The sequence below is a fragment of the Aotus nancymaae genome, unplaced genomic scaffold, assembly GCF_030222135.1.
Source record: "Aotus nancymaae isolate 86718 unplaced genomic scaffold, 86718_ANA_hifiasm-v0.15.2.pri h1tg000099l, whole genome shotgun sequence".
Taxonomy (NCBI): Eukaryota; Metazoa; Chordata; class Mammalia; order Primates; family Aotidae; genus Aotus; species Aotus nancymaae.
This window is the reverse complement of record NW_026988514.1, coordinates 4162140-4189130: the sequence shown is the minus strand read 5'-3', so window position 1 is coordinate 4189130 and position 26991 is coordinate 4162140. Positions and strand designations below refer to the sequence as shown.

The 26991-nt window shown below is 45.2% G+C and overlaps 1 protein-coding gene and 1 pseudogene across 3 annotated transcripts in view; one reads left to right on the top strand and one right to left on the bottom strand.

The window, feature by feature from the left end:
• The window catches only part of LOC135271967 (cyclin-Y-like protein 2), a 44593-nt gene extending 18842 nt beyond the window's left edge, over positions 1–25751 (bottom strand). For 2 of the 3 annotated variants that reach the window (XM_064370097.1, XM_064370095.1), the window contains exons 1-6: positions 25661–25751; positions 22500–22665; positions 20416–20559; positions 8637–8823; positions 6360–6434; positions 4322–4356 (exon numbers count right to left, since the gene is read on the bottom strand). In XM_064370097.1, coding sequence (XP_064226167.1) covers positions 4322–4356; positions 6360–6434; positions 8637–8823; positions 20416–20559; positions 22500–22598 — 540 coding nt within the window. In that variant the 5' untranslated portion in view covers positions 22599–22665; positions 25661–25751. The remainder of the gene's footprint in view (positions 1–4321; positions 4357–6359; positions 6435–8636; positions 8824–20415; positions 20560–22499; positions 22666–25660) is intronic. The other variant, XM_064370096.1, reaches the window with a different exon arrangement.
• A 1038-nt stretch (positions 25752–26789) lies between these two features.
• The window catches only part of LOC135271964 (proto-oncogene tyrosine-protein kinase receptor Ret-like), a 39391-nt pseudogene continuing 39189 nt past the window's right edge, over positions 26790–26991 (top strand).

Below are 26991 nucleotides of genomic sequence, written 5' to 3'. Positions count from 1 at the left end.
AAATTGTTTTCCTTGTAGAGATCTTTCACCTCCTTGGTTAGGTGTACTTTTAAGTATTTTACTTTATTTTTCAGCTATTGTAAAAGGGGTTGAGGTTCTTAGTTTGATTCTCAGCTTGGTAGCTGTTGGGGTGTAACAGATCTACTGATCTGTGTACATTAATTTTGTATCTTGAAACTTTGCTGAATTCATTTATCAGTTCTAGGAGCTTTTTGGAGGAGTCTTTAGGGTTTTCTAGGTATACGTTCATATTATCAGCAAACAGTGACAGTCTGACTTCCTATTTACTGATCTGGATGCCCTTTATTTCTTTCTCTTGTGTGATTACTCTGGCTAGGTCTTCCACTACTATGCTGAATAAAAGTAGTGAGACTGGGGCATCCTTGCCTTGTTCCAGTTTTCAGGGGTAATGATTTCAACTTTTCGCCATTCAGTATTATGTTAGCTGTGGGTCTGTCATAAATGACTTTTATTACATTGAGGTATGTCCCTTGTATGTCAGTTTTGCTGAGGGTTTTAATCATAAAAGGATGCTGTCAAATGCTTTTTAAACCTTTTAATCATAAAAGGATTTTGTCAAATGCTTTTTCTTCGTCTATTGAGATGATCATGTGATTTTTGCTTTCAATTCTCTTTCTGTGATATATCATATTTATTGACTTCCATATGTTAAACCATCCATGTATCCCTGGTATGAAACCTATTTAAACATGGTGGATTATCTTTCCGATATGCCAATGGGAACTATAAAACATAGCTGAATGAAATCATGGATAACACAAACAAATAGAAAGACATCCCACACTCATGAATGGCTTAAATAAATATTGTAAAAATGACCACACTGCCAAAAGAAATCTATAAATTCAATGTAATTCCTAACAATATGCCATTATCATTTTTCACAGAACTAAAAAAAAAACAACCCTAAAATTCATATGGAACAAACCAAGACCCTACTTAGTCAAAACAATACTAAGCAAAGCCAACAAATCTAGAGCCATCACTTTACCTGACTTCAAACTATACTATAAGGCCACACTCACCAAAACAGCATGGTACTGGTATAAAAATAGGCAAATACACCAATGGAACAGAATAGAGAACCCAGAAATAAACCCAAATGCCTATAGCCAACTAAAACATAATGTGAAGAAATTAAACCATATACGGTTTAATGCCTGGAATAATTGGCAAGCTACATGCAGGAAAATGAAACTGGATCCTCAACGCTCACCTATACAAAGATCAACTCAAGATGGATCAAGGATATAAATCTACAACCAGAAACCATAAAAATTCTAGAAGATACCATTTGATAAACCCTTCTAGACACTGGCTCAGGCAAAGACTTCATAGCCAAGAACCCAACAGCAAATGCAACAAAAACAAAGATTAAGCAGGTGAGACTTAACGAAAAAGCTTCTGTACAGGAAAAGGAACAATCAGCAGAGCAAACAGACAACCACAGAATGGGAGAAAATCTTCACAATCTCTACATCTGATGAAGGACTAATACACAGAATCTACAAAAAAATCAAACAAATGGACAAGAGAAAAAAAAATCCCATCAAAAAGTAGGCGAAGGACATAAATAGACAATTCTCAAAAGAAGATATACCAATGGACAACCAACATATGAAAACATGCTCAACATCATGAATGATCAGGAAAATGAAAATCAAAACCACAATGCCATACTACCTTACTCCTGCAAGAATGGCCATAATCAAAAAATACAAAAATAATAGATGTTGATGTGGATGCAGTGAAAAGAAAACACTTCTCTACACTGCTGGCAACAATGGAAACTAGTACAACCACGATGGAAAGCAGTGTGGAGATTCCTTAAACAATTAAAAGTAGAAACACCATGCAATCCCGCAATCCTGCTACTGGATATCTACCGAGAGGAAAAAAAGGCATCATACAAAAACAATACTTGCACATGTATGTTTGCAGCAATACAATTTGCAATTATAAAAATATGGAAGCAGCCCAAATGCCCATCAATCAATGAGTGGATAAAGAAACTGTCATATGTCTATGTATAATGTGTGTGTGTGTATATATATACACACACATATATATATACACACACATATATATGTATATATCATAGAACACCACTCAGCCATAATAAGGAATAAATTAGGGGCATTCCCACCAACCTGGATGGAATTGGAGACATTATTCTAAGTGAAGCAACTCAGGAATGGGAAACTAAACATTGTATGTTTTCATTCATACCTGGGAGCTAAGCTATGAAGATGCAAAGGCATAAGAATGATACAATGGACTCTGGGGACACAGTGGAAAGAATGGCAGTGGAATGAGGGATAAAAGACTACAAATTGGCTTCAGTGGATGCTGCTCAAGTGATGGGTACATCAAAATGTCACAAATCACCACTAAAGAATTTATTCATATAACCACCTGTTCCCCCCAAAACCTATAGAATAAAAATATATAAATAAATCAACGACAGCATTTTTGCCAGCAAACATAAAATAAAATGAAAACTAAAGTTTATGTTTTTCTCTCTCCTTTTTGGCAGGACAAATTTTAGATATGTTTTTTAAGAATAACATTTTTCCTTTTTCTGAGTCAGGGTCTCACTTTGTTGCCCAGGCTGGAGGGCAGTGGTGCAATGATAGTTAACTGCAGCCTGAATCTCCTGAGCTGGAGCAATCCTCTACCTTAGCCTCCTGAGTAGGCAAAACTGAAGGCACATGCCACCATACCTGGCTAATTTGTTATTTCACCTTTTTGTAGAGATGAGGTCTTGCTATGTTGACCAGGCTAAAAATAAATAAATCTTAACTAACTTAAATATTTCTAAGACTTTGGGCATTCATGAAAAAAACTCCATCTATAATAATAAGGGAAACTGAAAAATAGAAGGGGAAAAATTAAAAACCAATGCAGGTATACTGGTCTAACCAGCCTAGTGTATGAATAACAAGACTATCAGAAATAAAGTAACAGAGAAAGTGAAACAAATTATCAAGCACAGATAGTCTGCAGACTTAGTAGCCTCAATAAAATGTAAAGAGTCCCACTAAGCTGTTGTTACAAAGTTTCAGAATCTCAGAGAGACAGAAGCTCCTAAAAAAGTTTCTACAGATATATAAAAGCCAATTACAAACAATGTATCACACGATGGCAACACTGTAAGAACAACATTGTAAAGCGAGCACATTGTAGAATATCTTCAGAATCATAAAATTTAGATTCAACCTAGAGGTTTACTCTCTATCAAAAAAGAGGGATTTTAAGTCTGGGCAGATCTCTAAACATCTCCACCCAGGATAACAGGACAGAAGGAAACACAGAATCTAGGACACAGGTGATCCCACACAAGACAGCAGTTATGGGAGGATCCCAAAAGACTTTAAGGAGATAGCACAGAAAGAATCAGAAAAGCAAACATCGAGCATATCTAGGGAAAGTCACTCTATATTGAATTAGGATGACAAAAGGCCAAAGTAAGTTGTCACCCCACCTCCACAACAAAGAAAAATGGAACAGATACGTTTTAGCAGATGGAAAATAGTTGGAAAGGCACATGATAGATGCTACAACACTTGATGGGGGAAATGGCTGTTAGAAAACAGGGAAACAAATAGTCAGAAAATTAGTTTCATGCTAAAAAATAATGGTTTTGAAAGCAAACAGACCAGCCAGGGGCTACTTACTGCATTTGGCTGAGTAAAGTAACACAGGCTAGGAAGAAAGACATGATCCAGAAGAAGTGCAGAAGTGCTCAGATTTCAGAACTGGTTCAGAGAAAAAATGAAGGAATATGTAATGCAGAGGCACAATGAAAACACCGTATGACTTAGCACTGAATAATATTTGCATAGTCATAATCATGTAAATATTAGATTTAATGAAAAAGTGTGCTACAATTGGAAGAAACAGAGGGAGAAAAATAAGGTCATGGTGTAGTGAGGAAGCTATGCTTGCACCTGCTATGGCAGAAAGTCAATACACAGTGCTTACAATTAACTAAAAGACAGTGCTGACAATTAACTTAGCTAAATTAAAAATATGACTCAATATTTAAGGCAGATCTTTATACCACAATCAGACTATTGAAATTTAACTTCAATGTCAGACATTCTTAAAAGGTGGACACACTAAGCTCAAGACTTTTCTGAATACATTTGATACTTAGGAAAATGTAACAGATTTAGAAAAGCCACAAAAAGAAGTCCATACTATCAGCATGGGGTCCTCATTATAATTTAAAGTAATTGAGAGAGACATACTTTTATGTCAAACTATCAGTTTTTTAACTTTTTGACTGTTTACTTACATGGTTTGTATAGTTGCCTTTTCTTATTTCTTCTACTAAGAAAAAAGAACAAACAAACTGGTCACTTCTAATACAAATACCGTAAAATAAAACTAGTTGTTAACGTCTTACTGATTACTCCTAAATAAAATGGGAACAAATTCAATTTTAAAAAATTATTTCAACAATTTATATTTAAATTAGCTGGCATGATACATCTCATAAAGCAAAATATAAAAACTTTGTTTCACTTTTTGGACTACTTTACTTTTTGTTTCTATTATATACAAATGAAAGAAACCTTGTATACAAAAGGAAAGGGCAAAAAAGTGAGGCCAGATGAAAAAATTAGCTAATAAAAAAGTTTAACTGTTGCATATATGAGCCATGATCCATTAGCATTTTCTCATTCTGCATTTACACATAGCTTACTTTTTTACCAGAATTTCAGAGCTAACAGCTCTAAAAACTACTTCCTGGCCAGGCACCTATCTCTAGATGCACCAGAATCCCAGTAAGCATTTCGAACCACACTTAGTGGTCACCTACTAATATGTCACTAAAAACAAACCAAACCAAAAAAAGAGTCTTTACACAACAGGAAAGTAACCTTTTTAAGTTTAGATTTTAAAATGAGTATATAAACCTCATTGAACATGGTGTCCGCAGCACAAAAAGTCTTTTTATTTTTCCTAAAAAAAGGTCAGAATAACAAAAGCTCCAAGAGTGACCTAGGCCATGCTTTGTTTCCTACACTGCCTCCAATTTTAAAGTTAAAAGGGCCTTGCAGGCAAACATTGCTATCACTGAACAGTGAGGGACACAGAGTGGCTTTTTTTTTTTTTTTTAACTCCTTCCATGCTCTCTACGTGTGAGAAGCCCATGGCCCTGGAAGGAACTGGGAAAACAATTCTGATATGGTTTGGATATTTCCCCCTCCAAATCTCATGTTAAAACGTGATCCTGAATGTTGGAGACAAGGCCTAGTGGGAGGCATTTGGGTCACGGTGGATTCCTTATGAATGGCTTGGTGCCATCCCCATGGTAATAAGCAAATTCTCATTCTGGTTGTTTAAAAGAGCGTGGCACCTTCCCCCTACCCCCCGCCCCACCCTCTCACAGCGTGGAACCACCTGCTTCCCCTTTGCCTTCCATCATGATGGTAAGCTTGCGGAGGCCCCTACCAGAAGCAAATGCTGAAGCCATGCTTGTACAGCCTGAAGATCTATGAGCCAATTAAACCTCTTTTTGTTATAAAAGACTCAGCCTTAGGTATCTCTTTATAGTAATGCATAAAGGAACACAAATTCTAGACAGAAATAACTGACTCAAGACAGGCAAAGTCTACTCAAACTACAAGAAACAAAGGTTACAAACTCCCATATTTTACTGTGCTGCATCACTTCACATATGATTATAGATCCTCACTTGTATTCTTGCTGCTTCAATCAACAGGAAAACCTGGCTGTGTATGGCTTTTTAGCAAACAAACAAGGATTTAACATAACACTGAGGAAAATAAGCAGGAGTAGGGCATGTTTAAATTTACATTACATCAAATTAAAAGGTTAATAGAAGTTTTGATTAGCATAAACTTGGATGTGATAAATGCATGTGGTCGGAGGACTGTGGAAGAGGAGGCCAGAATCACAGATTCAATCCTTGTTGATGAACAACTATTTTTCTTTTTTTAATTTGTTTAAATGGAAACCAAGGTGAAGCCTAAGTTCTATCAGTCAACTTTAAAATGTACTCTCTGGAGCAAGGGAAAAGGGACAAAGAATTATTAAATAAAGATAAATCTACAACTCCTCCATCACATGACAAATTGTGTTGATCAAAAGAGGGTAAACTGTCCAAATAAAAAGTTTACATGTTTTCACTAACACAATAACAATTAAAGTATATCACATGTTAAAATAAGACAAGACAAGTGAATATGTGAAAAATTGAAAAATTTAAACCAATATGAGTTTTTCTAAATACTTTCTACAATACATTTGATCAAATAAGAAGAGTTTTCACTCTTTTTCTTGGTGGAAAAAACATGGTGTCTCACCATCTGTTCGAGATTTTCTCAGGAATATTGTGCTTGTCTCTGGATTGTCAGAAGGGGTGGACTCCAAAGCCCTACCTATAGAGGGAGAAAAGAAAAAAGATGTGATCACTTTTAACAGTTTATCAACTCATTTCTTCGACTGCTGTATTTAGGCCATTTCACTACCTCTACCTTTACTCTTATCCACTGAAATGAATGTGTAGACATAAGACGGAGCCAGGCACGATGGCCCATGTCTGTAGGGCTGAGATGGGAAAATCCCTTAAGCCTAGGTCAGGGATTTGAGGCCAGCGTGAGTAACATAGTGAGACCCTCCGAAAGAAAGAAAGAGGTAAATGTTTCCTTTGAGTTGTGTAAAATCAACTACATAGAAAAAACAAGATGGCAGTACAGTTTAAAGACAGGTCTATTTTATAGGCAAAATATATTATTTATTCTGGAGCTCAAACATTTAAAAAAAAGTAAATTTAGCATATCTGTCACTTCCATGTCACTCTGAGGACACAGAACCTTAGTTCCATTGAGTAGCTATCTTCCACAGTCGTGTAAGATCTCTAAGTCTTCATTTCTTCATTAGCAATATATAGGGAGAACATACACAGGCCTTTGGATTGGAAAGGGACAAATGAGACATACATAAACTGTGTTGTAATCCTAAAGAATGACAATAAAGAGCCTTTTTTGGGCTCTCATCCAACACTACCAGTCTCTGAACTGGTGTGTAAAATCACTCACAGGCTTTCCTTACACCAGCAACCAGGGTATAAGTTTACACAAGTACTTACATATTTTGTGTATAAAAATATAATCAACTCACATATCTGTTTATTCTAAATTCTTAAACATCTTGAAAACTGAGTATAGTACTCCAAGTTACAAAGTCACACTCATCATGAGTCTTAATTATCCTACCTCCGAAAAAAACTAAGAGCCCAACAAAATTTTTTTGTTTTTTTTGTTTTTTTTTGTTTTTTAACTTTAAGTTCTGAGAAACATGTGCAGAACGTGCAGGTCTGTTACATACCTACACATGTGCCATGGTGGTTTGCTGCACCTATAAACGCATCATCGAGATTTTAAATCCCACATGCATTAGGTATTTGTCCTAATGCTCTCTGTCCCCTTACCCCCTGGCCCCTGAAGGGCCCCAGTGTGTGATGTTCCCCTCCCTGTGTCCATGTGATCTCATTGTTCAACTCCTACTTATGAGAGAGAACATGTGGTGTTTGCTTTTTGTTCCTGTGTTAGTTTGCTGAGGATGATGGCTTCCAGCTTCTTAAGCTTTGGTTTCTTATCTTTGAACAATATGCTATTGTCAGGAGAGGGAAGGACAAAGGGGAAGCCATGGCAACAGACACTCTTACAGAGGCAAGGTCTGGCATTTTAACCTTCAATCTTTATCTTACACATTAAAAGTCTACCTTTACATTTCATGTCTTTTGAAAGTTTTGACCACGAACCATCCCCTACCTCTCTTTTAGAACAACAAGGTAAATAAAGTCTGTTAAGTCACCAGAATAAATATAGAGACACATTTTGTGTTAAAGTAAGAATTTTAAAGTAATCAGAGGTTCATGGGTAAAGTACTTTGGGGGGGAAAATACCCATTTTTCTGTAACCCTGGCCATGACATTTCATACCTTTCACAATTATTTTAAGCACCTTCCATTTTCTTTCCTTTTGTGTTCAAATTACAGTTAGAAGAAACAGTGCCTATTAAGGTGACTTAAAGCAACCCATTGAGAATACCCTATCATCTCTCCCATGGCAACCTTCATTCTGATTTTAAATAAGAAATCCCCAAATATTTCAGTATGAAATGTCCTGAGATTTAGCTGGTTCCTTGACTTAGGTACCATCTGGATAGGTACAAGGAAAGAATGGGATGGATACTGGCAAGTTGGAATATTTGAGTTTTTACTGAAAAAGGGAAGAGAATATTCCAAAGAAGCTTCAACAAAGTCCCACAGAATAATAAATAGAGCTACAGACAAGACGAGCCATAAATAAAAGGTCCTATGCCAGCCTGAGAGAATGAGATGAGAATGAACTGGGTGTTTGGGAGGGGAGGAGAAAAGAAATTAACTGGACTCCGTGGAGAAAGACTAAGCAGTGGGAATGGGAATGCAAGACAGAGCCAGCCTTTGCTCCTGGCCAGCCCTGGGAAAGCTGGTTACAGGCAAAAAGGAGCCTGAGGTTGGGATGTCCCCCAGGGAACTTTGGGGACAGCAGCAGCCAGAGGTGTGGCCAGGGCAGATGGCACCGTCACCTCCTTACCTTCAGGCATCTCTTGGTCACGGATGTGGTGGACGTGAAGGCCCTCATCAGCTTCAACAATCAATTCAGCAGGCTCTTCAACAGCAGCCATGGGCGCTGCTGCTATTGTGTCCTCAGCTGATGCCTCACAGACCTCAGATTGAGAGGGACACCCTGACCCCTCATGCTGTTCCAACTCAGGGCTGACCTTGGGGCACACGCAACAGGTCAGTATGCACCCCATTGGACTGTCTGCCGCCACCTGTGCCTCTGCTCACAGTGTTGGCCACGCACTCCCGCTGCCCTAGGCCGAGGTTATGCTGCACTTGGCAGAGATGGTATCGCCGCTGCTCGCCTGCCCACCCCACAGCTCAGCCCCAGCCCCAGCCCCAGCCCCAGCCGGGGCTCGGGCCAAGGCCCGCACCCTGCTGCCTCCCTTAAGTTGACTTGCTTGGGAGAGTGAAGAACAGCCGACTTATTTAACAGGTTGTCAACCCAACGAGCGCTGGGAGACACAACAACTGCCTCAAGACAGTACAAAAGGAGCTCCTCCTCCTTCTGCAGTCACCTACAGACTGAAGCCCACTGGCCCACTGGCCTCAGAATGCCCCACCCCATACCTCACAATGCCCCACCCTGGATTCCGCCCCTCCCCCGCTGCCTGGGCTGCCCCACCCTGTGGTTTATGATGCTGCTGCTCTCCTGGCTCCTCATGCAGTGCCAGTGGGACTAAGGTTTTCATTCATCACCAGTTTCCTGAGCTTTTTAGTCCTAAGAAAAGCACAGGGTGGTTCATTACTGGAAGCCATCTTACCCTATGAGTTCTATACAAAGTCTCAGTTAGTAGAGTGGGTCCCATTAGCAACCAAGTTGAACAACTTTTATTTGCTAACTGAATGTAGATACAACTGAATTGTTCACTGCGTTTGTAACGAAATACTCCTGTCTTCCAAAGAGTGGTAGTTTTTGTCTGCAACTTGATCACAGCAATACCTGGGGCCCTAGCTCTACTCTCACTAAAGAGTTATGGCTGTGTGTCTTGAATGACACCTTGGGACCTATCCTGCCTCCACCTCCTTCTCCATAAAATAGAAACCTTCTGAAATGCTGAAACTTACCAACTCCCTTTTTTCCCGCCCCCCCCCCCCCGTTTCTTCCTTCCACGTATGGACTTTCAGATTTTCTTTTACTAACAAAGCTCTAAGTATGATTTTGTTATACAAAATCAAGAGCCATAAAGTGGGGTACCACAGTCCTAACTCAATAAAGATGAACACTCAACATGTGGCAAGCAGTATGTGCCTGACAGTGTTCCAAGCGGGCTATACTCATTTAGCCCTCAGAAACAATCTCACAGATTTTAGAGAAGACATTGAGATGGAGAAGGTAAGTTAGTTATCTCCCCAATGTTACATGACTCTCAGGCTGGGGCCATTATTTAATCCCAGGTAGTATGAATTCCCCAATTCCTCAAGTGTGATTATCAGAAAGTGGATTGTCTCATGTTGACACTGCTATAAAGAAATACCTGAGGTTGGGTAATTTATAAAGGAAAGAAGTTTAATTGACACATTCCACATGGCTGTGGAGGCCTCAGGAAACCTACAATCATAGCAGAAGGGGAAGCCGTCACTTCTTACATGGCAGCAGGCCACAGAGTGTGTGTAAAAAGGAGCAACTGTCAAACACATATAAAACCATCAGATCTCAGGAGAACTGACTATCACAAGAATAGCATGGAGGAAACTGCCCCCATGATCCAATTACCACCCACTGAGTCTCTCCCTCAACATGTGGGGATTATGGGGATTACAATTCAAGATGAGACTTAGGTGGGGACATGACCAAACCATATCAGAAAGTACAGGTAGAGGTCAAGCTTGGAGGGGAAGTGACATTATAGATTGGCATATTTTTTAAAAAAAACTTTTTTTTAATGTGAATTTTAAAATGCCACTTCTTCATTCAACACCGATGAAGTCCCTTCTACATGCCAGACACCGTATGTATTAAACAGTCTCAAATCTCAATGAGAGTAGGCAGATACACAAAGGCTTAAGAAGTTCAGTTTTCCGAGATCACACTACTGGACAGTGTATGAACCTGAGATACAAACCCACCTCTATCTGACCCCGAATTTGATGCTGGGGTGGTTTTAATTTTATTCTGAAAATTCGAGTCATAGAACCATACAAAGGTGAGGAGTCTCTGTTAGATGTGTGTGTAGTGGTCTGTATAATAAGGAAGGACAAGCCTCTCACGGCTACTTCCTTGAGCCCCTTTTCAGACAGTGCTATCTAGACCTGTCTCAGCCCAAGCACCGACACCTTGATATACAGGAACTGTCTTTGTTACCTGAAATTCTCCATCAAGAAACTGATCTCTTCTATTTAACTTTGACAGGAATGTCCTCAAGCATTGCCCTCATTGGCAGGGGTGCAGTAGGGTAGTTTCTTAAAAAGTCAGGCCTCTGCCCACCACCTACAAAACCTGGAAATTTCCATCTATGCCACAAAGTCCAAATCACTGGCTACTGCTACAAGTATGGCAGACTAGACCATCTCTCCAATAGATCTGGGTTGCTATTCCATTTAATGAAATGGCTTTTCTATTACAGGATCAGGGTAAGGGAGCAAAAGGGTCTTACAACTGAACTCCAATGTATAGTCTGCACAGACACTAGTATTGTGCAAATATGATACAGCGAGGCCCCAGGACCCTTAAGCCAGCTGAATGCATTGAGTTTCAGGAAATAGTGAGATACATTCAGTGAAACAGTGGGCTGCATGCTGAAAGAAATCAAGCCAAGGAAACACACACCACTCTGACACTGACACACACACACACAAAGACACCCTAGTGGCCAATAGCTCCTCTCACCAGGAACCTGCAGACAAAAGAGCAGAAACCCTCTGAGGGGTCCATCACTATACTTTCTGGAGCCCCTTTTATCAGATGACCAGTCCCAGGAGAGCACTGTCTTATCTTGGTCCCATCCAAATTGCCATCACCCTGTGATGTGGGAGCTGGCCTCCTAACCAGAACCTCTCTGTCAGACAAATTTTTCTTTATAAAATGGTGAGGATGAACCTTCAGACAGTGTCCTGATCACGACGGGTGGAGAGGGGGGTTTCCTAGAAAGTCAGGCAGGGCAGGGCTGAAGCCCTCTGTGTTAGCTGTGGGCTTCTGATATGAAGGCAGGTAAGACTGGACAGAGTTGGGGGCTAGTCAGCGGATGGACTGGGTGTGCTGAAGAACTCCAGTTGGGAATGTTCTGTTGCCATAACAGAATACCTGAACCTAGGTAATTTATAAAGAACAGAAATGTATTCTCTCACAGCTCTGCAGGCTTGTTAGTTCAAAATCAAGAGGCCTCTGGAAAGGGCATTCTTACTACATCCTCACATGGAAGATGCTGAAAGGGAGAGAGGATGGATATGATGTGCTCACATGACAGCAGAGTGACAAAGAGTAAACGCAATCCTTCAAGCCTTCTTTATACTTATATAAGAAGTAACTTTTTTCATGTATATAAAAAATAACATCCCCCTCATCTACTACAGCGTAGTAGATACCACCCACATATGGGACATGCAGAATAGATAAGTAATTTAGCCTCTCCTTTATCAGTTTTCCTTTTTGACCTAAACACCTCCATTAGGCTGCAGCTCCCAACACTGCTGTGTTAAGGATTAGAGTTCCAACACATACCTTTTGAAGGATACATCAAGACCATAGAAATTGTAAACTAAAGAGTATTGACAATGGGAGAGAGATCCAAATGGCTGATCACTAGCAGCTCGGGCTCGTAGCTCCCAGTGAAAGCGCAGAGAACGAGAGGACGCCACACTTTCAGACAAATTTTTGTTGCCCACGGACTAAGAGATTCCCAGCGGAGGAGCCCCACGGGTCACCAGGGCGACTCTTGGGGCCGGTGCGGAGGTTTTGCTCGTGCCTCAGCGTGGCAGTTCCTGGTGCAGAGTCCGGAGATTCCCGGGCAGAAAAGCACCATCAATCTTAACACTGCTGTTTTGGCCGGCGCAGTGGACTGCTCAGATTTCGGCGCTGGGAATCAACAAGTTGGACGTCTGCTCAGAGACCTACTTAGAAAGTCGGTAATTACAAAGACGACAGAGGGATAAATATATAATGAAGGGAAGAAACCAGCCTAAAAAGGCCGAGAATACTCAAAATCAGAATGCCTCTCCTACAGGGGATCACAGTTCCTCATCAGCAATGGAACAAGGCTTAATGGAGAATGAGTGTGTTCCAATAACAGAAGCAGGTTTCAAAAGGTGGGTGATAAGAAACTTCTGTGAATTAAAAGAACTTCTAACCCAATGCAAAGAAAGTAAGAACCTTGAAAAAAGGTTTCACGAAATGCTAACAAGAATGGACAATTTAGAGAGGAATATAAGTGAATTGATGGAGCTGAAAAACACAACACGAGAGCTTCGCGAAGTATGCACAAGTTTAAACAGTCGAATTGATCAAGCAGAATAAAGGATATCAGATGTCGAGGAACAGCTTAATGAAATGAAACGAGAAGACAAGATTGGAGAAAAAAGGATAAAAAGGAATGAGCAAAGTCTCCAGGAAATATAGGACTATGTGAAAAGACCTAATTTACGTTTGATAGGTGTACCTGAATGTGACGAAGAGAATGAATCCAAGTTGGAAAATACTCTTCAGGGTATCATTCAGGAAAACTTTCCCAACCTAGCAAGGCAGGGTAATATTTAACTCCAGGTAATACAGAGAACACCACAAAGATATTCTGCAAGAAGACCAACCCCAAGGCACATAATTGCCAGATTTATTAGGGTTGAAATAAAGGAGAAAATACTAAGGGCAGCCAGAGAGAAAGGTCAGGTTACCCATAAAGGGAAACCTATCAGACTAACAGCAGATCTCTCAGCAGAAACCCTATAAGCTAGAAAAGAGTGGGGACCAGTATTTAACATCCTTAAAGAAAAGAACTTTCAACCCAGAATTTCATATCCAGCCAAACTAAGCTTTAAAAGCGAAGGAAAAATTAAATCTTTTGCGAACAAACAAGAGACTTCACCACCACCAGGCCTGCTTTACGAGAGCTTCTGAAAGAAGCACTATACATATAAAGGAACAACCAATATTAGCCTTTCCAAAAATATATCAAAAAGCAAAGAGCATCAACACAATGAAAAATTTACACCAACTAATGGGCAAAACAGCCAGCTAGCATCAAATAGCAGTATTAAACTCACATATATTCAAATTGGATAAAAAGCCAAAACCCATTGGTATGCTGCATCCAGACCCATCTCACATGCAATGATATACAAAGACTCAAAACAAAGAGAAGGAGGAAGATTCACCAACCAGAGAGTAAAAATAAATAAATAAAAAGCAGGAGATGCAATTCTCTCCTCTGATAAAATAAACTTTAAAGCAACAAAGATCAAAAGAGGCAAAGAAGGACATTACATAATGGCAAAAGGATCAATGTAACAAGAAGAGCTAATGATTCAATAGATCAACGAGACAGAAAATTAACAAGGACATCCAGGACTTGAACTCAGACCCGGAACAAGTAAACTTAATAAACATTTATAGAACTCTCCACTTCAAATACACAAAACATACATTATCACCTCACACCTATTCCAAAAGTGACTACATAATTGGAAGTAAATCACTCCTCAGTAATCGCATAGCATTTCATAGGTTTAAATGAAATATTGGTTGGCTACTTGTTTGTTATTTTCTTCCCTTATTCCTTCCTGTCTACATCATTAAGTATAATTATTGGTATAAAAAAGGTTTTCAATACCCATTACTAAACTGCATTCTAGCCTGGGCAAGAAAGCAATACTCCTATTCTCTCTTTTTCTCTTCCTTTTTCTTCCTCTTCATTCTTTTTTCTTTCTTTCTTCCTTTTTTTTCTTTCTTTAAAAAAATAAAATAAAATGAAGGAATTTATTCTTTTTGAATTCACCCCAATTTGAGACAGTTACATTAAAAAAAAAAAGTACGCATATGTCAATGTCTGTATCAATATGTAATATCAATATAATCAATGCACACAACAGTATGTATCTGTACTTAAATCACTTTAGCACTAATTATTACAATCCGATGGGCTGCAAAGCAAAAGTATAAAATCCCACAAAACCAAAAAAAAAAAAAAAAAAAAGAGTATTCAAGCCAGGTTTCAATCAATGTAAAAGTTTATTTTGCCAAGGTTAAGAACATGCCCAGAAGAAATAAACACAGAATCACAGAAACAGTCTGTGGCCTGTGATTTTCTCCAAAGCTGATTTTGAGAGCTTCAATATTTAAAAAGAAAAAGTGTGGAAGTGTGATGCCTCCGGCTTTGTTCTTTTTGCTTAGGATTGTCTTGGCTGTGCAGAGTCTTTTGTGATTCCATATGAAGTTTAAAGTGGTTTTTTCCAGTTCTGTGAAGAAGGTCATTGGTAGCTTGATGGGGACAGCATTTAATCTATAGATTACTTTGGGAAGTATGGCCATTTTCACAATATTGATTCTTGCTAACCATGAGCATGGACTGTTTCTCCATCTGTTTGTGTCCTCTCTTATTTCGTTGAGCAGTGGTTTGTAGTTCTCCTTGAAGAGGTCCTTTACATCCTTTGTTAGTTGTATTCCTAGGTATTTTATACTCTTTGTAGCAATTGTGAATGGGAGTTCGCTCTTCATTTGGCTCTCTGTTTGTCTGTTATTGGTATATAAGAATGCTTGTGATTTTTGCACATTGATTTTGTATCCTGAGACTCTGCTGAAGTTGCTTATCAGTTTCAGGAGATTTTGGGCTGAGACGATGAGGTCTTCTAGATATACAATCATGTCGTCTGCAAATAGAGACAGTTTGACTTCCTCCTTTCCTAATTGAATACCCTTTATTTCTTTTTCTTGCCTGATTGCTCTGGCTAGAACTTCCAATACTATGTTGAATAGGAGTGGTGAGAGAGGGCACCCTTGTCTAGTGCCTGATTTCAAAGGGAATTCTTCTAGCTTTCACCCGTTCAGTATGATATTGGCTGTAGGTTTGTCATATATAGCTTTTATCATTTTATGATTACGTTCCATCAATACCTAGTTTATTGAGAGTTTGTAGCATGAAGCGTTGTTGAATTTTATCAAAGGCCTTCTCTGCATCTATTGAGATAATCATGTGGTTTTTGTCTTTGGTTCCGTTTATGTGATGGATTACATTTATGGATTTGTGTATGTTGAACCAGCCTTGCATCCCTGGGATGAAGCCTACTTGGTCGTGATGGATAAGCTTCTTGATGTGCTGTTGCAATGTTTGCCAGTATTTTATGGAAGATTTCTGCGTCGATGTTCATCATGGATATTGGCCTGAAGTTTTCTTTTTTAGTTGAGTCTCTGCCTGGTTTTGGTATCAGGATGATGCTGGTCTCATGAAATGAGTTAGGGAGGAGTCCCTCCTTTTGTATCGTTTGATACAGTTTCAGAAGGAATGGAACCAGTTCCTCTTTGTACGTCTAGTAGAATTCGGCTGTGAACCCATCTGGACTTGGACTTTTTTTAGTTAGTAGGTTATTGATTGCTGCCTTTACTTCAGCCCTTGTTATTGGTCTAGTCAGGGTTTCAGCTTCCTCCTGGTTTAGTTTTGGTAGAGTACAAGTGTCTAGGAATTTATCCATTTCTTCCATCAAAACGGCATGGTACTGGTACCAAATCAGAGACATAGATCAATGGAACAGAACAGAGACCCCAGAAGAAACACCACACATCTACAACCATCTGATCTTAGACAAACCCAGCAAAAACAAGCAATGGGGGAAAGGACTCCATGTTTAATAAATGGTGTTGGGAAAATGGGCTAGCAATGTGCAGAAAGCAGAAACTGGACCACTACCTGTCACCTTACACTAAAATTAACTCCAGATGGATCAAAGATTTAAACATAAAACCTAACACCATAAAAACACAAGAAGAAAACGTAGGCAAAACCATCCAGGACATAGGCATAGGCAAGGACTTCATGACTAAAACACCAAAAGCAATGGCAGTAAAAGCCAGGATAGACAAATGGGATCTAAATAGAAATTCCATTTGACCCAGCAATCCCACTATTGGGTATATACCCAAAGAACTATAAATCATTCTATTATAAAGACACATGCACACGTATGTTCATTGCAGCCCTGTGTATAATAGTAAAGACCTGGAACCAACCCAAATGCCCATCAATGATAGACTGGACAAAGAAAATGTGGTACATATACACCATGGAATACTACACAGCCATAAAAAACGATGAGTTTGTGTCCTTTGTAGGGACTTGGATGAATCTGGAAACCATCATTCTCAGCAAACTGACCCAAGAACAGAAAGCCAAGCACTGTATGTTCTCACTCATAGGTGGGTGTTGAACAACGAGAACACATGGACTCAGGGAGAGGAGCATCACACACAGGGGACAGTTGGCGGGGTAGGGGAGAGACATACCAGATATAGTATGCACCTAAAGTAAAATAAATAAATTAAAAAAAAACAACAACATTGGCTCAGATTTGTTATGACACACTATGCTGGCCAAACGGAGCACATCGGGGTGCTGTATTTGGTGCAAGGGATGCTGCTTGGCAACCTCTGATCGAAATACAGCTCAGTCATATCTTGAGCGTCAATGGTGATGGGGAGATCACCACCTCTCTGTGCTGCCTCCTGCCTCAGATCCAAGTGGGTGCTGATGGTACAGCATCTCCATGTGGCTTCCTAGCCCTTGGGACTGCAGACTTCTAGGGCCCTGGCAATGCTTTCTCAGTAAAGAAGCCTAGCTGGCAAAACACATCCTTTCCAAAGCCAACATAATGCCCCTGCCTGCCTACGGCCCTCTCTGTCTGGGAAATGTGAATTCTTCAGCATCCCCTGGGCAAAAGCAAGACTGTCTGGCCGGCCTCGGTAGCCCTTCTATTAATTCGCAACTGGCAGTCACAGCTTTGTAAGAGCCCTTGAGCCAAGTGAGCACGTGCAGGAGTTGGCTGCCTCCTCAGCTCGATGACAAGCCTCCAGGGGACTGAGGCTGGACTTTCTGCTCTGAGTGAATTACCCCATGGTGGCCAGTGTTGTGGCAGGCACAAGGGCCACTCAGGCTGCTATGACACTTGTCAGCCCATCATTTGTATGAAGGCAAATGCCTTCCAGGGTAGGAGAGGGCAGAGAGAAGTAACAGGCAAGCCCAGTCCCCAGGGGAGGCTGCTGGGAACGGCCTGGGGCAGGGAAGGAGGACATAAGACTGGGAAGAAGGCCCTGCTCAAGGGGCTAAGGCAGCTGCAGTTACTGGATGCCTCTGTCCTCCTCTCAGCTGGCCCCTGTCAGAGCCACTGGCTGCTCCTTTCCAGAAATCTCTGGAAATGTATTTCAGATATATTTCTGGATTATATTTCAGTCTGACTGAAATATAACTGAAAGAACAATTAACTAATGTATCCGAATAAAGGCATTCTTAGACCTCAGAAGTCCTTACGCATAAATCAGACAGACACTAGGGAAGGTGAGGGGAAAGGAGTTCCAACCTTGCAAATAATTAACACTTTGAACTGAACAAATAATTAAAGTTTAGTGAAATGTTGCCAGCAGGTCCCCTGCACAAACCAATAAACAAGATACCTGTAAAATCCCAAGAGGGTAAACTGCAAATTTTGTAAATTGCCACTATTTTTAACACAATACCAGCCTCGTCAACACCAAGAAGAAATTAGAAAATGACGTTTCCCAACTCCAAAGTGAAATGGAAGAAGTAATCCAAGAATCACGCAACGCAGAAGAGAAAGACAAGAAGGCCATCCCTGATGTGAATAAGATGAACATTTGTCTTACTGACACATACAGGGTCCAGAGCCAAAACCTAAATGCCAAAGTGGCATGGCCTTGGCATCTGCCCAGGGACTCGGCCACAACTCTCGCTGCTGTGGGCTCAGCAGAGCTCAAGGACCGCCCCCTCCAGAAGGAAAGGGGAAAGGAGTCACAGGGCAGTTTCCTAAATGCCAGGGCCAGTTTAATTCTCACAAGCTCTCATTTTACGGAGAAGGAATTCCCACCCGAAGGCCCCACCGCCAGGATGTGGAAAACCTGAAACCTGAGCTCAGATCATACCAACGAAATTCACATTCCCATCACCCCACGACTCAGCCTTCAAGACCCTTCTGCCTGGAATGATGACATACCGGTGGGCTTGGCCATGCACTGCCTGACCCTGGCCGGCAGTGAACTGAGGAGACCATCCAGCTGGGACCCAGGGAGGAGGCAAAGAGGAGACCCCTCAGCAAGGTCTGTTTCTCCTGCCTGGGCTTGTCCTGCACCCAGGGCCAATGTGGCCCTAGGAAGTATCTAGAACCCTCCCTTCCTCTTCCCTCTAAATGTCCCCAGACCTTCAGAAAAGTCCATGCTTAAAGAAAGATTCAATGAAATCATTTTCAAAAAAGAGGATACATACATACATGCATACATACATACAGAAGCAGGAGTGTACAAGACTGGGCAACATAGCAAGGCCCAACCACTACCGAAAAAAAAAAATTAGCCAGGCATGGGGATGCATGCCTGTTGTCCCAGCTACTCAGGAGGCTGAGACAGGAGGATTACTTGAGCCTAGGAGTTCAAGGCTACAGTGATCTGTGATTGTGCCATTGCACTCCAGCCTGGTTGACGGAGCAAGATTGTGCCTCTAAAAATAAAAATTTTTAAAAAGGAAGTATGACTGTGTGTCTGTGTCACAGCATGCAAATTCGACAAGTATGAGTGTATGAGAGAGAAAAGACCACAAACACACACACACACACACACACACACACACACACACACAGAGCATGGAACCCAGGAACAGATACTGCCACAGTCAGCCCGCAGATGCAGGAGGGCAGGAGGTGCTCAGTCACAACTCTGTGTCTGCACAGTGCCCAGCGCCTGCAAACCTGTGCTCTGGGCCAGGCCCAAGGAAAAGTGGACCCTAGGGTGGGATGGCGGTACACTCCACGACCCTCAACGCCCTCGGGGAGCAGCCCTGACAGAATCTGCCAGGGGCTCAGCTACATCTCCCACCTGGAGATGGCGCAAGTCGCTATCGGTGGCAACCCCTGGCCCTGTCCTCCCCCACCAGCAGCAGGAAACCCGGGACCAGATGTCACCATGGCGCCTAATTTAGGTTGTCGGCGGCACAGCTGCAAGGTGATGGAAACCGGTGCTCAGCCTCATCGTGGGTGCTGCAGTGGGCCCAGAGCCCGCGACCCCACACTCTGGGCTTGGGCCAAGGATGCACGGGTCGTAGGGTAGGGGGAGGTGCCTTGGGCGACCCCCAGGCTGTCTGAGACCAGCCCTGCAGCCTCCCGTGCATTCTGCTGCACCTGCCACTTATAGATGGAATTCAGCAGTGTGGTGGCAACCCAGGATCCTGCCCGCCTCCAGCAGCAACGCGGACCCAAGGGCCAGACCCTGCTGCGGTGCCTAAATCAGGCCTCGAAGCAGGAGGAGGACTGGAACTGGCATCCAGCCCCATCTCAGTGGCTGTAGGGTACGCAGCACCTGTGACCAGCACCCTGAACCAGGGTCGAAAAGGAAAAGGAGGAGGGCGGGAACAGGCACTGCCACCATCTGCCACGGGCTCAACTGTAGCTGCCACCTGCACACGACGCGGCGGAAGCGGCGGCAGCCCCAGCTCTGCCTGCAGTAACCAGCAGGGGGAGACCCGGGGACTGAGGCCGCCTCAGAGGCTGCCACCTGGCCACCTCTGCACCCCTGTCCCTGCCCCGGTGGCAGCCAGCCACGCTCCTACCTCTCTGGCGCGCTGCAGTCTCCGTCGCTGCCACCCACCGCAGCGAGGCGAGCCGTGGTGCCACAGGCTCCAGCCTCCAGCATGCAGCAGATGGCTCTGCCTTCTCCTGGCATGGAGCAGCTGGGCGGGCAAAGCCAGAAAAGCCTAGAACGGGACACGGAGAGGGGTAGCGTTAGACCCCCACCTTGTCCTGCTGGCCACTGGGTGGCACGGGCAAGTTTCAGTGAAGGCACTCACACCCACCCTCCACAGTCCACAGCATCTCTTTTTGGCCCAAACTGGCTAGGGAGTGGAGACTGGAGACACGATGGTGCCTGGGCTTCCCGCTCCACAGGAACCACTGGGACCACCCAGGCTGTGCTCGGGAAGCAGGAGCAGCAGAAACTCAGACCCAGCCAGCCCTCCCCACCAATGTGCTGGTTCCCACTCCTGAGACCTCCACCCACAGGGCCCTGTCACCCCATGGTGTCTGCTACTGCATGCCTGGGCATCCCTGGCAGGCTCTGCAGCACAGAATGTGAGGGCTCAGGCCTGGGAACCATGATGGGTCTGGGTGCCCTCCTGTGATCAGGATTTTCACAGAAACATGTGCCCGCCATGCGGGAGGAGATGGTCCTTTAGAGTTTAGAGTCCGGGGAGAGCAGGACCACTCCTCTCTCAGAGACCACCGCTGTCACTGAAACCTCCATCGCCTGCCACTGGTAGTGCAGCTTCCGACAGAGCCCCTAATCCGCTGCCACCGGCAGTGTAGCCCCAGAATAGTGTCAAAACCCCATCCCCCACCACCAGCAGTGTAGCCCCAAGATAGTGCCAACACCCCATCCCCCACCACCAGCAGTGTAGCACACGATGGCAGCCCCTAACCTGCCCCTGCCTTAGACACCGCAGCACTCGATGGCACCCGCAAACCAACCCCCTGCCACGGGCATCACAGCCCGGGACAGCGCCCCAACAGGCTCCCTGGGGTGGGCAGTGTAGCCACAGATAGGGTCCCCAAGCAGACCCCCACCGCAGGCAGTGATGCCCCCATATGGCACCCAAACCACCCCCCACTGCGGGCACTGCAACCCTCAATAGTGGGTGCCCTAACTCACTCCCCGTCGGGACCAGTGCGGCCCTGGATAGAGCCCCCAACCAACCCCCTGCCTTGGGCAGTGCAGCCACAGACAGCACTCCAAACTCCCTCTTCACCTTGGGAAGTACCACCATGGATAGCTCAGGTAGCCCAAAAGTTCACCCAACCTGCCCCCGTCACAACCCACGCAGTCTGAAATAGCACACTCACCCACTCTTTGCCAGGCAGTGCAGATCCCTGGGAGCACCTGACCCACCCGCCGCCTCTCCACCACTCAGGCTGTGTATCCGGCCCCCACAGTAACCCCACCAACCCTCTACCCCCCTCCACAGGCAGTCCAACCCTGGGTAGCTCTCCCAACAAGCCCCCCAACCTCTGTCTCAGCGTAGTCCCCATGGCGCCTTTAACACCACCCCTCCACCCCACCGGAACCCTAACCCATCCTCCACCGCCAGCACTGCAGCCCCAGACAGTGCCCCCAACCTGCTCCCCATGTGGGCAATGCAGCCTAGGATAGTGCCCCCAAACAGCTCCCAGACACAGGCGATGATGTCCTGGATAGCACACCCCCCACCCACTGGGGGCAATGTAACACCTGATAACACCCCCAACCCATCCCTCACCGCTGGCAGTGTTGCACCCCACAGTGCCACCAACCCATCCCAGACGAGAGCATTGCAGCACCTGATAGCTCCTCCAACTCACCCCCTACCTAGGGCAGTACATCCCTGGACAGTGCCCACAAGATACCCCATTGCTGCTGACAGTACCGCTTGGGACAGGCCCCATCCCAGCCCCCAGCAATGGGCAGCACATCCCAGGAAAGGGCCCCCAACCCTCTCTCCTATGCGGGCAGTGGCGCCTCAAATAACCCCCCAACCAGCCCCCGCAACACCAGCAGCGACACCCTGGATAGTGCCCACTGCCCATGGCAGGGCACCCGCAAGCCGTCCCCCATGCCTCAGGCTGTGCGGGCCAGGATGGCGGACCTATCCCACCATCTTTTTACCTTTCCGGCTGAGCTGTAGTCTCCGTCACCGCCACCAACTGCAACAGCGAGGCGAGGGGATACTGCAGACTCCAGGCTCCAGCCTCCAGCCTCCAGCATGGGCAGCTACTACTCCTTCAACTCTTAAGCCAGCTCGGAGCAGGTAGGCCCACGTACTCAGAAGGATCTGAAACGGTGAGACCAACGTGTACACACACACAGAAAAACACTACAAAGTAGCAGAAAAATCCAATCTAGAACCTGACCACACAATTCTGCAGACATTAAATCGAAAAACAGCTAAGAGATCACGTCCTCAAAATGAGCTATTCATTAGGAAAATGCAATTTGCCAGGCAAGGTGGCTCACGCCTGTAATCCCAGCACTTTGGGAGGTCTAGTTGGGCGGATTATCTGAGGTCAGGAGTTTGAAACCAGCCTGACCAATATGGTGAAACCCCATCTCTACTAAAAATACAAATATTAGCCAGGCGTCATCGTGGTGGGTGTCTGTAGTCCCAGCTACTCAGGAGGCTGAGACAGAACTGCCTGAACCTGGGAGGTGAAGCTTTCAGTGAGCTGAGATTGTGGCACTGCACTCCAGCCTGGGTGACAGAGCCAGACGCAGTCTCTTAAAAAAAAAAAAAAAAAGAGGGGAGAGAGATCCAAGATGGCTGATCACTATCAGCTCGGGTTCGTAGCTCCCAGTGAAAGCGCAGAGAACGAGAAGACGCCACACTTTCAGACGAATATTTGTTGCTCATGGACCAGGAGATTCCCAGCAGAGGAGCCCCACGGGTCACCAGGGCGACTCTTGTGACCGGCGCGGCGGTTTTGCTGGCGCCTTAGCACGTCAGTTTGTGGTGCAGAGTCCGGAAATTCCTGGGCAGAAAAGCACCTTCAATCTTAACACCGCTATTTTGGCCGGCGCAGTGGATTGCTCAGATTTCGGCGCTGGGAATCAACAAGTTGGACGTCTGCTCGGAGACCTAGTTAGAAAGTCGTTATTACAAAGACGACAGACAGATGAATATATAATGAAGGGAAGAAACCAGGCAGAGAATACTCAAAATCAGAATGCCTCTCCCTCTACAGGGGATTGCAATTCCTCATCAGTAAAGGAACAAGGCTTAATAGATTGCGAGTGTGTTCCAATAACAGAAGAAGGTTTCAAAACGTGGGTGATAAGAACCTTCTGTGAATTAAAAGAACTTGTTCTAACCCAATGCAAAGAAACTAAGAACCTTGAAAAAAGTTTTGATGAAATGTTAACCAGAATGGACAATTTGGAGAAGAATATAAGTGAAGTGATGGAGCTGAAAAACACAACACGAGAACTTCGCAAAGCATGCACAAGTTTAAACAGTCGAATTGATCAAGTAGAAGAAAGGATATCAGAAGTCGAGAACCAGCTCAGTGAAATGAAACGAGAAGACAAGATTGGAGAAAAAAGGATGAAAAGGAATGAGCAAAGTCTCCAGGAAATATGGGACTATGTGAAAAGACCTAATTTACGTTTGATAGGTGTACCTGAATGTGACGAAGAGAATGAATCGAAGTTGGAAAACACTCTTCAGGATATCATTCAGGAAAGCTTTCCCAACCTGGCAAGGCAGGGTAATATTCAACTCCAGGTAATACAGAGAACACCACAAAGATATTCTTCAAGGAGACCAACCCCAAGGCACATAATTGCCAGATTTATTAGGGTTGAAATGAAGGAGAAAATACTAAGGGCAGCCAGAGAGAAAGGTCAGGTTACCCATAAAGGGAAACCTATCAGACTTACAGCAGATCTCTCAGCAGAAACCCTACAAGCCAGAAAAGAGTGGGGACCAATATTTAATCTCCTTAAAGAAAAGAACTTTCAACCCAGAATTTCATATCCAGCCAAACTAAGCTTTATAATTGAAGGAAAAATTAAATATTTTGCTAACAAACAAGTACTTAGAGACTTCACCACCACCAGGCCTTCTTTACAAGAGCTTCTGAAAGAAGCACTATACATATAAAGGAACAACCAATATCAGCCTTTCCAAAAATATATCAAAAAGAAAAGAGCATTCACACAATGAAAAATTTACACTAACTAATGGGCAAAACAGCCAGCTGGCATCAAATGCCAGTATTAAACTTATATATATTCTAATTGGATAAAAAGCCAAAACCCATCGGTATGCTGCATCCAGACCCATCTCACATGCAACAATACACAAAGACTCAAAACAGAGAAGGAGGAAGATTTATCAACCAACCAGAGAATAAAAATAAACAAATAAACAAAAAGCAGGAGATGCAATTCTCGCCTCTGATAAAGTAGACTTTAAAGCAACAAAGAGCAAAAGAGGCAAAGAAGGACATTATATAATGGCAAAAGGATCAATGTAACAAGAAGAGCTAACGATTTTATTGATCAACGAGACAGAAAATTAACAAGGACATCCAGGACTTGAACTCAGACCCGGAACAAGTTAACTTAATAAACGTTTATAGAACTCTCCATTTCAAATACACAAAACATACATTACCACCTCACACCTATTCCAAAAGTGACTACATAATTGGAAGTAAATCACTCCTCAGTAATCGCATAGCATTTCATAGGTTTTAAATGAAATATTGGTTGGCTGCTTGTTTGTTATTTTCTTCCCTTACTCCTTCCTGTCTACATCAAGTATAATTATTGGTATAAAAAAGATTTTCAATACCCATTACTAAACTGCATTCTAGCCTGGGCAAGAAAGCAACACTCCCATTCTCTCTCTCTCTTTCTTTTTCTTCCTGTTTTTCATTTTCTTTCTTTCTTTCTTACCAAAAAAAAAAAGAGAGAGAGAGTAGGAATGCAGGTGTGGTTTTAGAAAAAGGGAACTCATACACTGTAGGTAGAAATGAAAATTAGGATACTCCAGCTCAGAGGGCCGTGGGGCTCGGAGGGACCCAGATCCCAGACTTCACCATGGCTCAGGGCTTGTGCACTCCTAGACGCTGGATGCAGGTCAGACATGGACACAGCCTTCCTCGCAGGCTTGTGGACGCTGTCACAGCCAGCACCCTACAACCGCCCCCACACGGACGACTGGGGCCCAAATGCCCACAAAGAAGTCAGGACTGGAAAACACGGAGCCGCAAAGGAGCAGGGAGGTCTGGAGGATTCCCGGTGGGGTACAAGTCCCCGCCACGTACCTCAGAGATATGCATAGTCCTCCACCATCACGGCTTCTCCAAAGAAACTCGCTCTGACCGCGCCGCCGCCTCCGCTGACTCCCTCCGGTCCGGCCACGCCGGGCCTGGTCGGGCCGCCGCCTCCGCTGATTCCTTCCATCCGGGCCGGGCCGGGCCGCTGCCTCTGCTGACTCCCTCCGGCCGGGCCGGGCCGGGCCGGGCCGGGCCACTGACTTCTTCCGTCCGGGCCGGGCCGGGCCACCGCCTCTGCTGACTCCCTCCGGTCCGGCCAGGCCGCCGCCTCCGCCTACTACTTTGGGCCGGGCCGCCGCCTCCGCCGACTCCCTCCGGCCGGGCCGGGCCGGGCCGGGCCAGGCCACCGCCTCCGCTGACTCCCTCCGTCCGGGCCGGGCCGGGCCACCGCCTCCGCTGACTCCCTCCGTCCGGGCTGGGCCGGGCCGCCGCCTCCGCTGACTCCCTCCGGTCGGGCCGGGCCGCCGCCTCAGCTGACTCCCTCTGTCCGGGCCGGGCCGGGCCGCGCCGCCGCCTCCGCTGACTCCCTCCGGTCCGGCCCGGGCCACCGCCTCCGCTTACTACTTCCGGCCGGGCTGGGCCGGGCCACGCCTCCGCTGACTCCTTCCGGCCGGGCCTCGCCGCCGCCTCCGCTGACTCCCTCCGGCCGGGCCGGGCCGGGCCGCCGTGTCCGTTGACTACTTCCGGGTAGGACTGGGCCGTCGCCTCCGCTGACTACTTCCGGTCGGGCCTGGCCGTCGCCTCCGCTGACTACTTCCGGCCGTGCGGGCCGCCGCCTCCTCTACTTCCGGTCGGACTTGGCTGCCGCTTCCGCTGACTGTCTCCGTCCGTGCCGGAAGTGCGCTGGTCGTTGCTGGGCTTGGCGGGTGGCGGAAGCGGCTACCGGGGCGACCGCGACGTGCACAGAGGCGGATTGTGGCTTCCCTGGTGCTCGCGGCGGGCTGCGCGGGTGATGGGGCGGCGGGGCGCGCCGCGGCCTCCGCGCGGCCGCCGGGCTGGGCCTGCGCCTTGGCGTCCGCGCCCGCGGGGCTCCGGGCCCGGCCGCCACCACTCCCCGCCGTCGCAGCCGCCGCCGCCGCCCGCCCTCCCCGCCACCGCAGCCCCAGAGCTTGCAGGCGGCACCAGGGCCGAGAAGCGCTCGCTGCAGCACGTGCTACGCGTCATAGCGGAGGATCGCAGCCGCCTCATCCTGCGCCGTGAGGTTTGTGGCCTCGGTGAGTGGGGCCCGGTGCAGAGGCCGGGCCGGGGCCGGCGGGGGTGAGCGTCTCCTGGGCCGCCTCTGAGTGTCCGTGTCTGCGCGGGTGTCGTGGTCTCTGGGT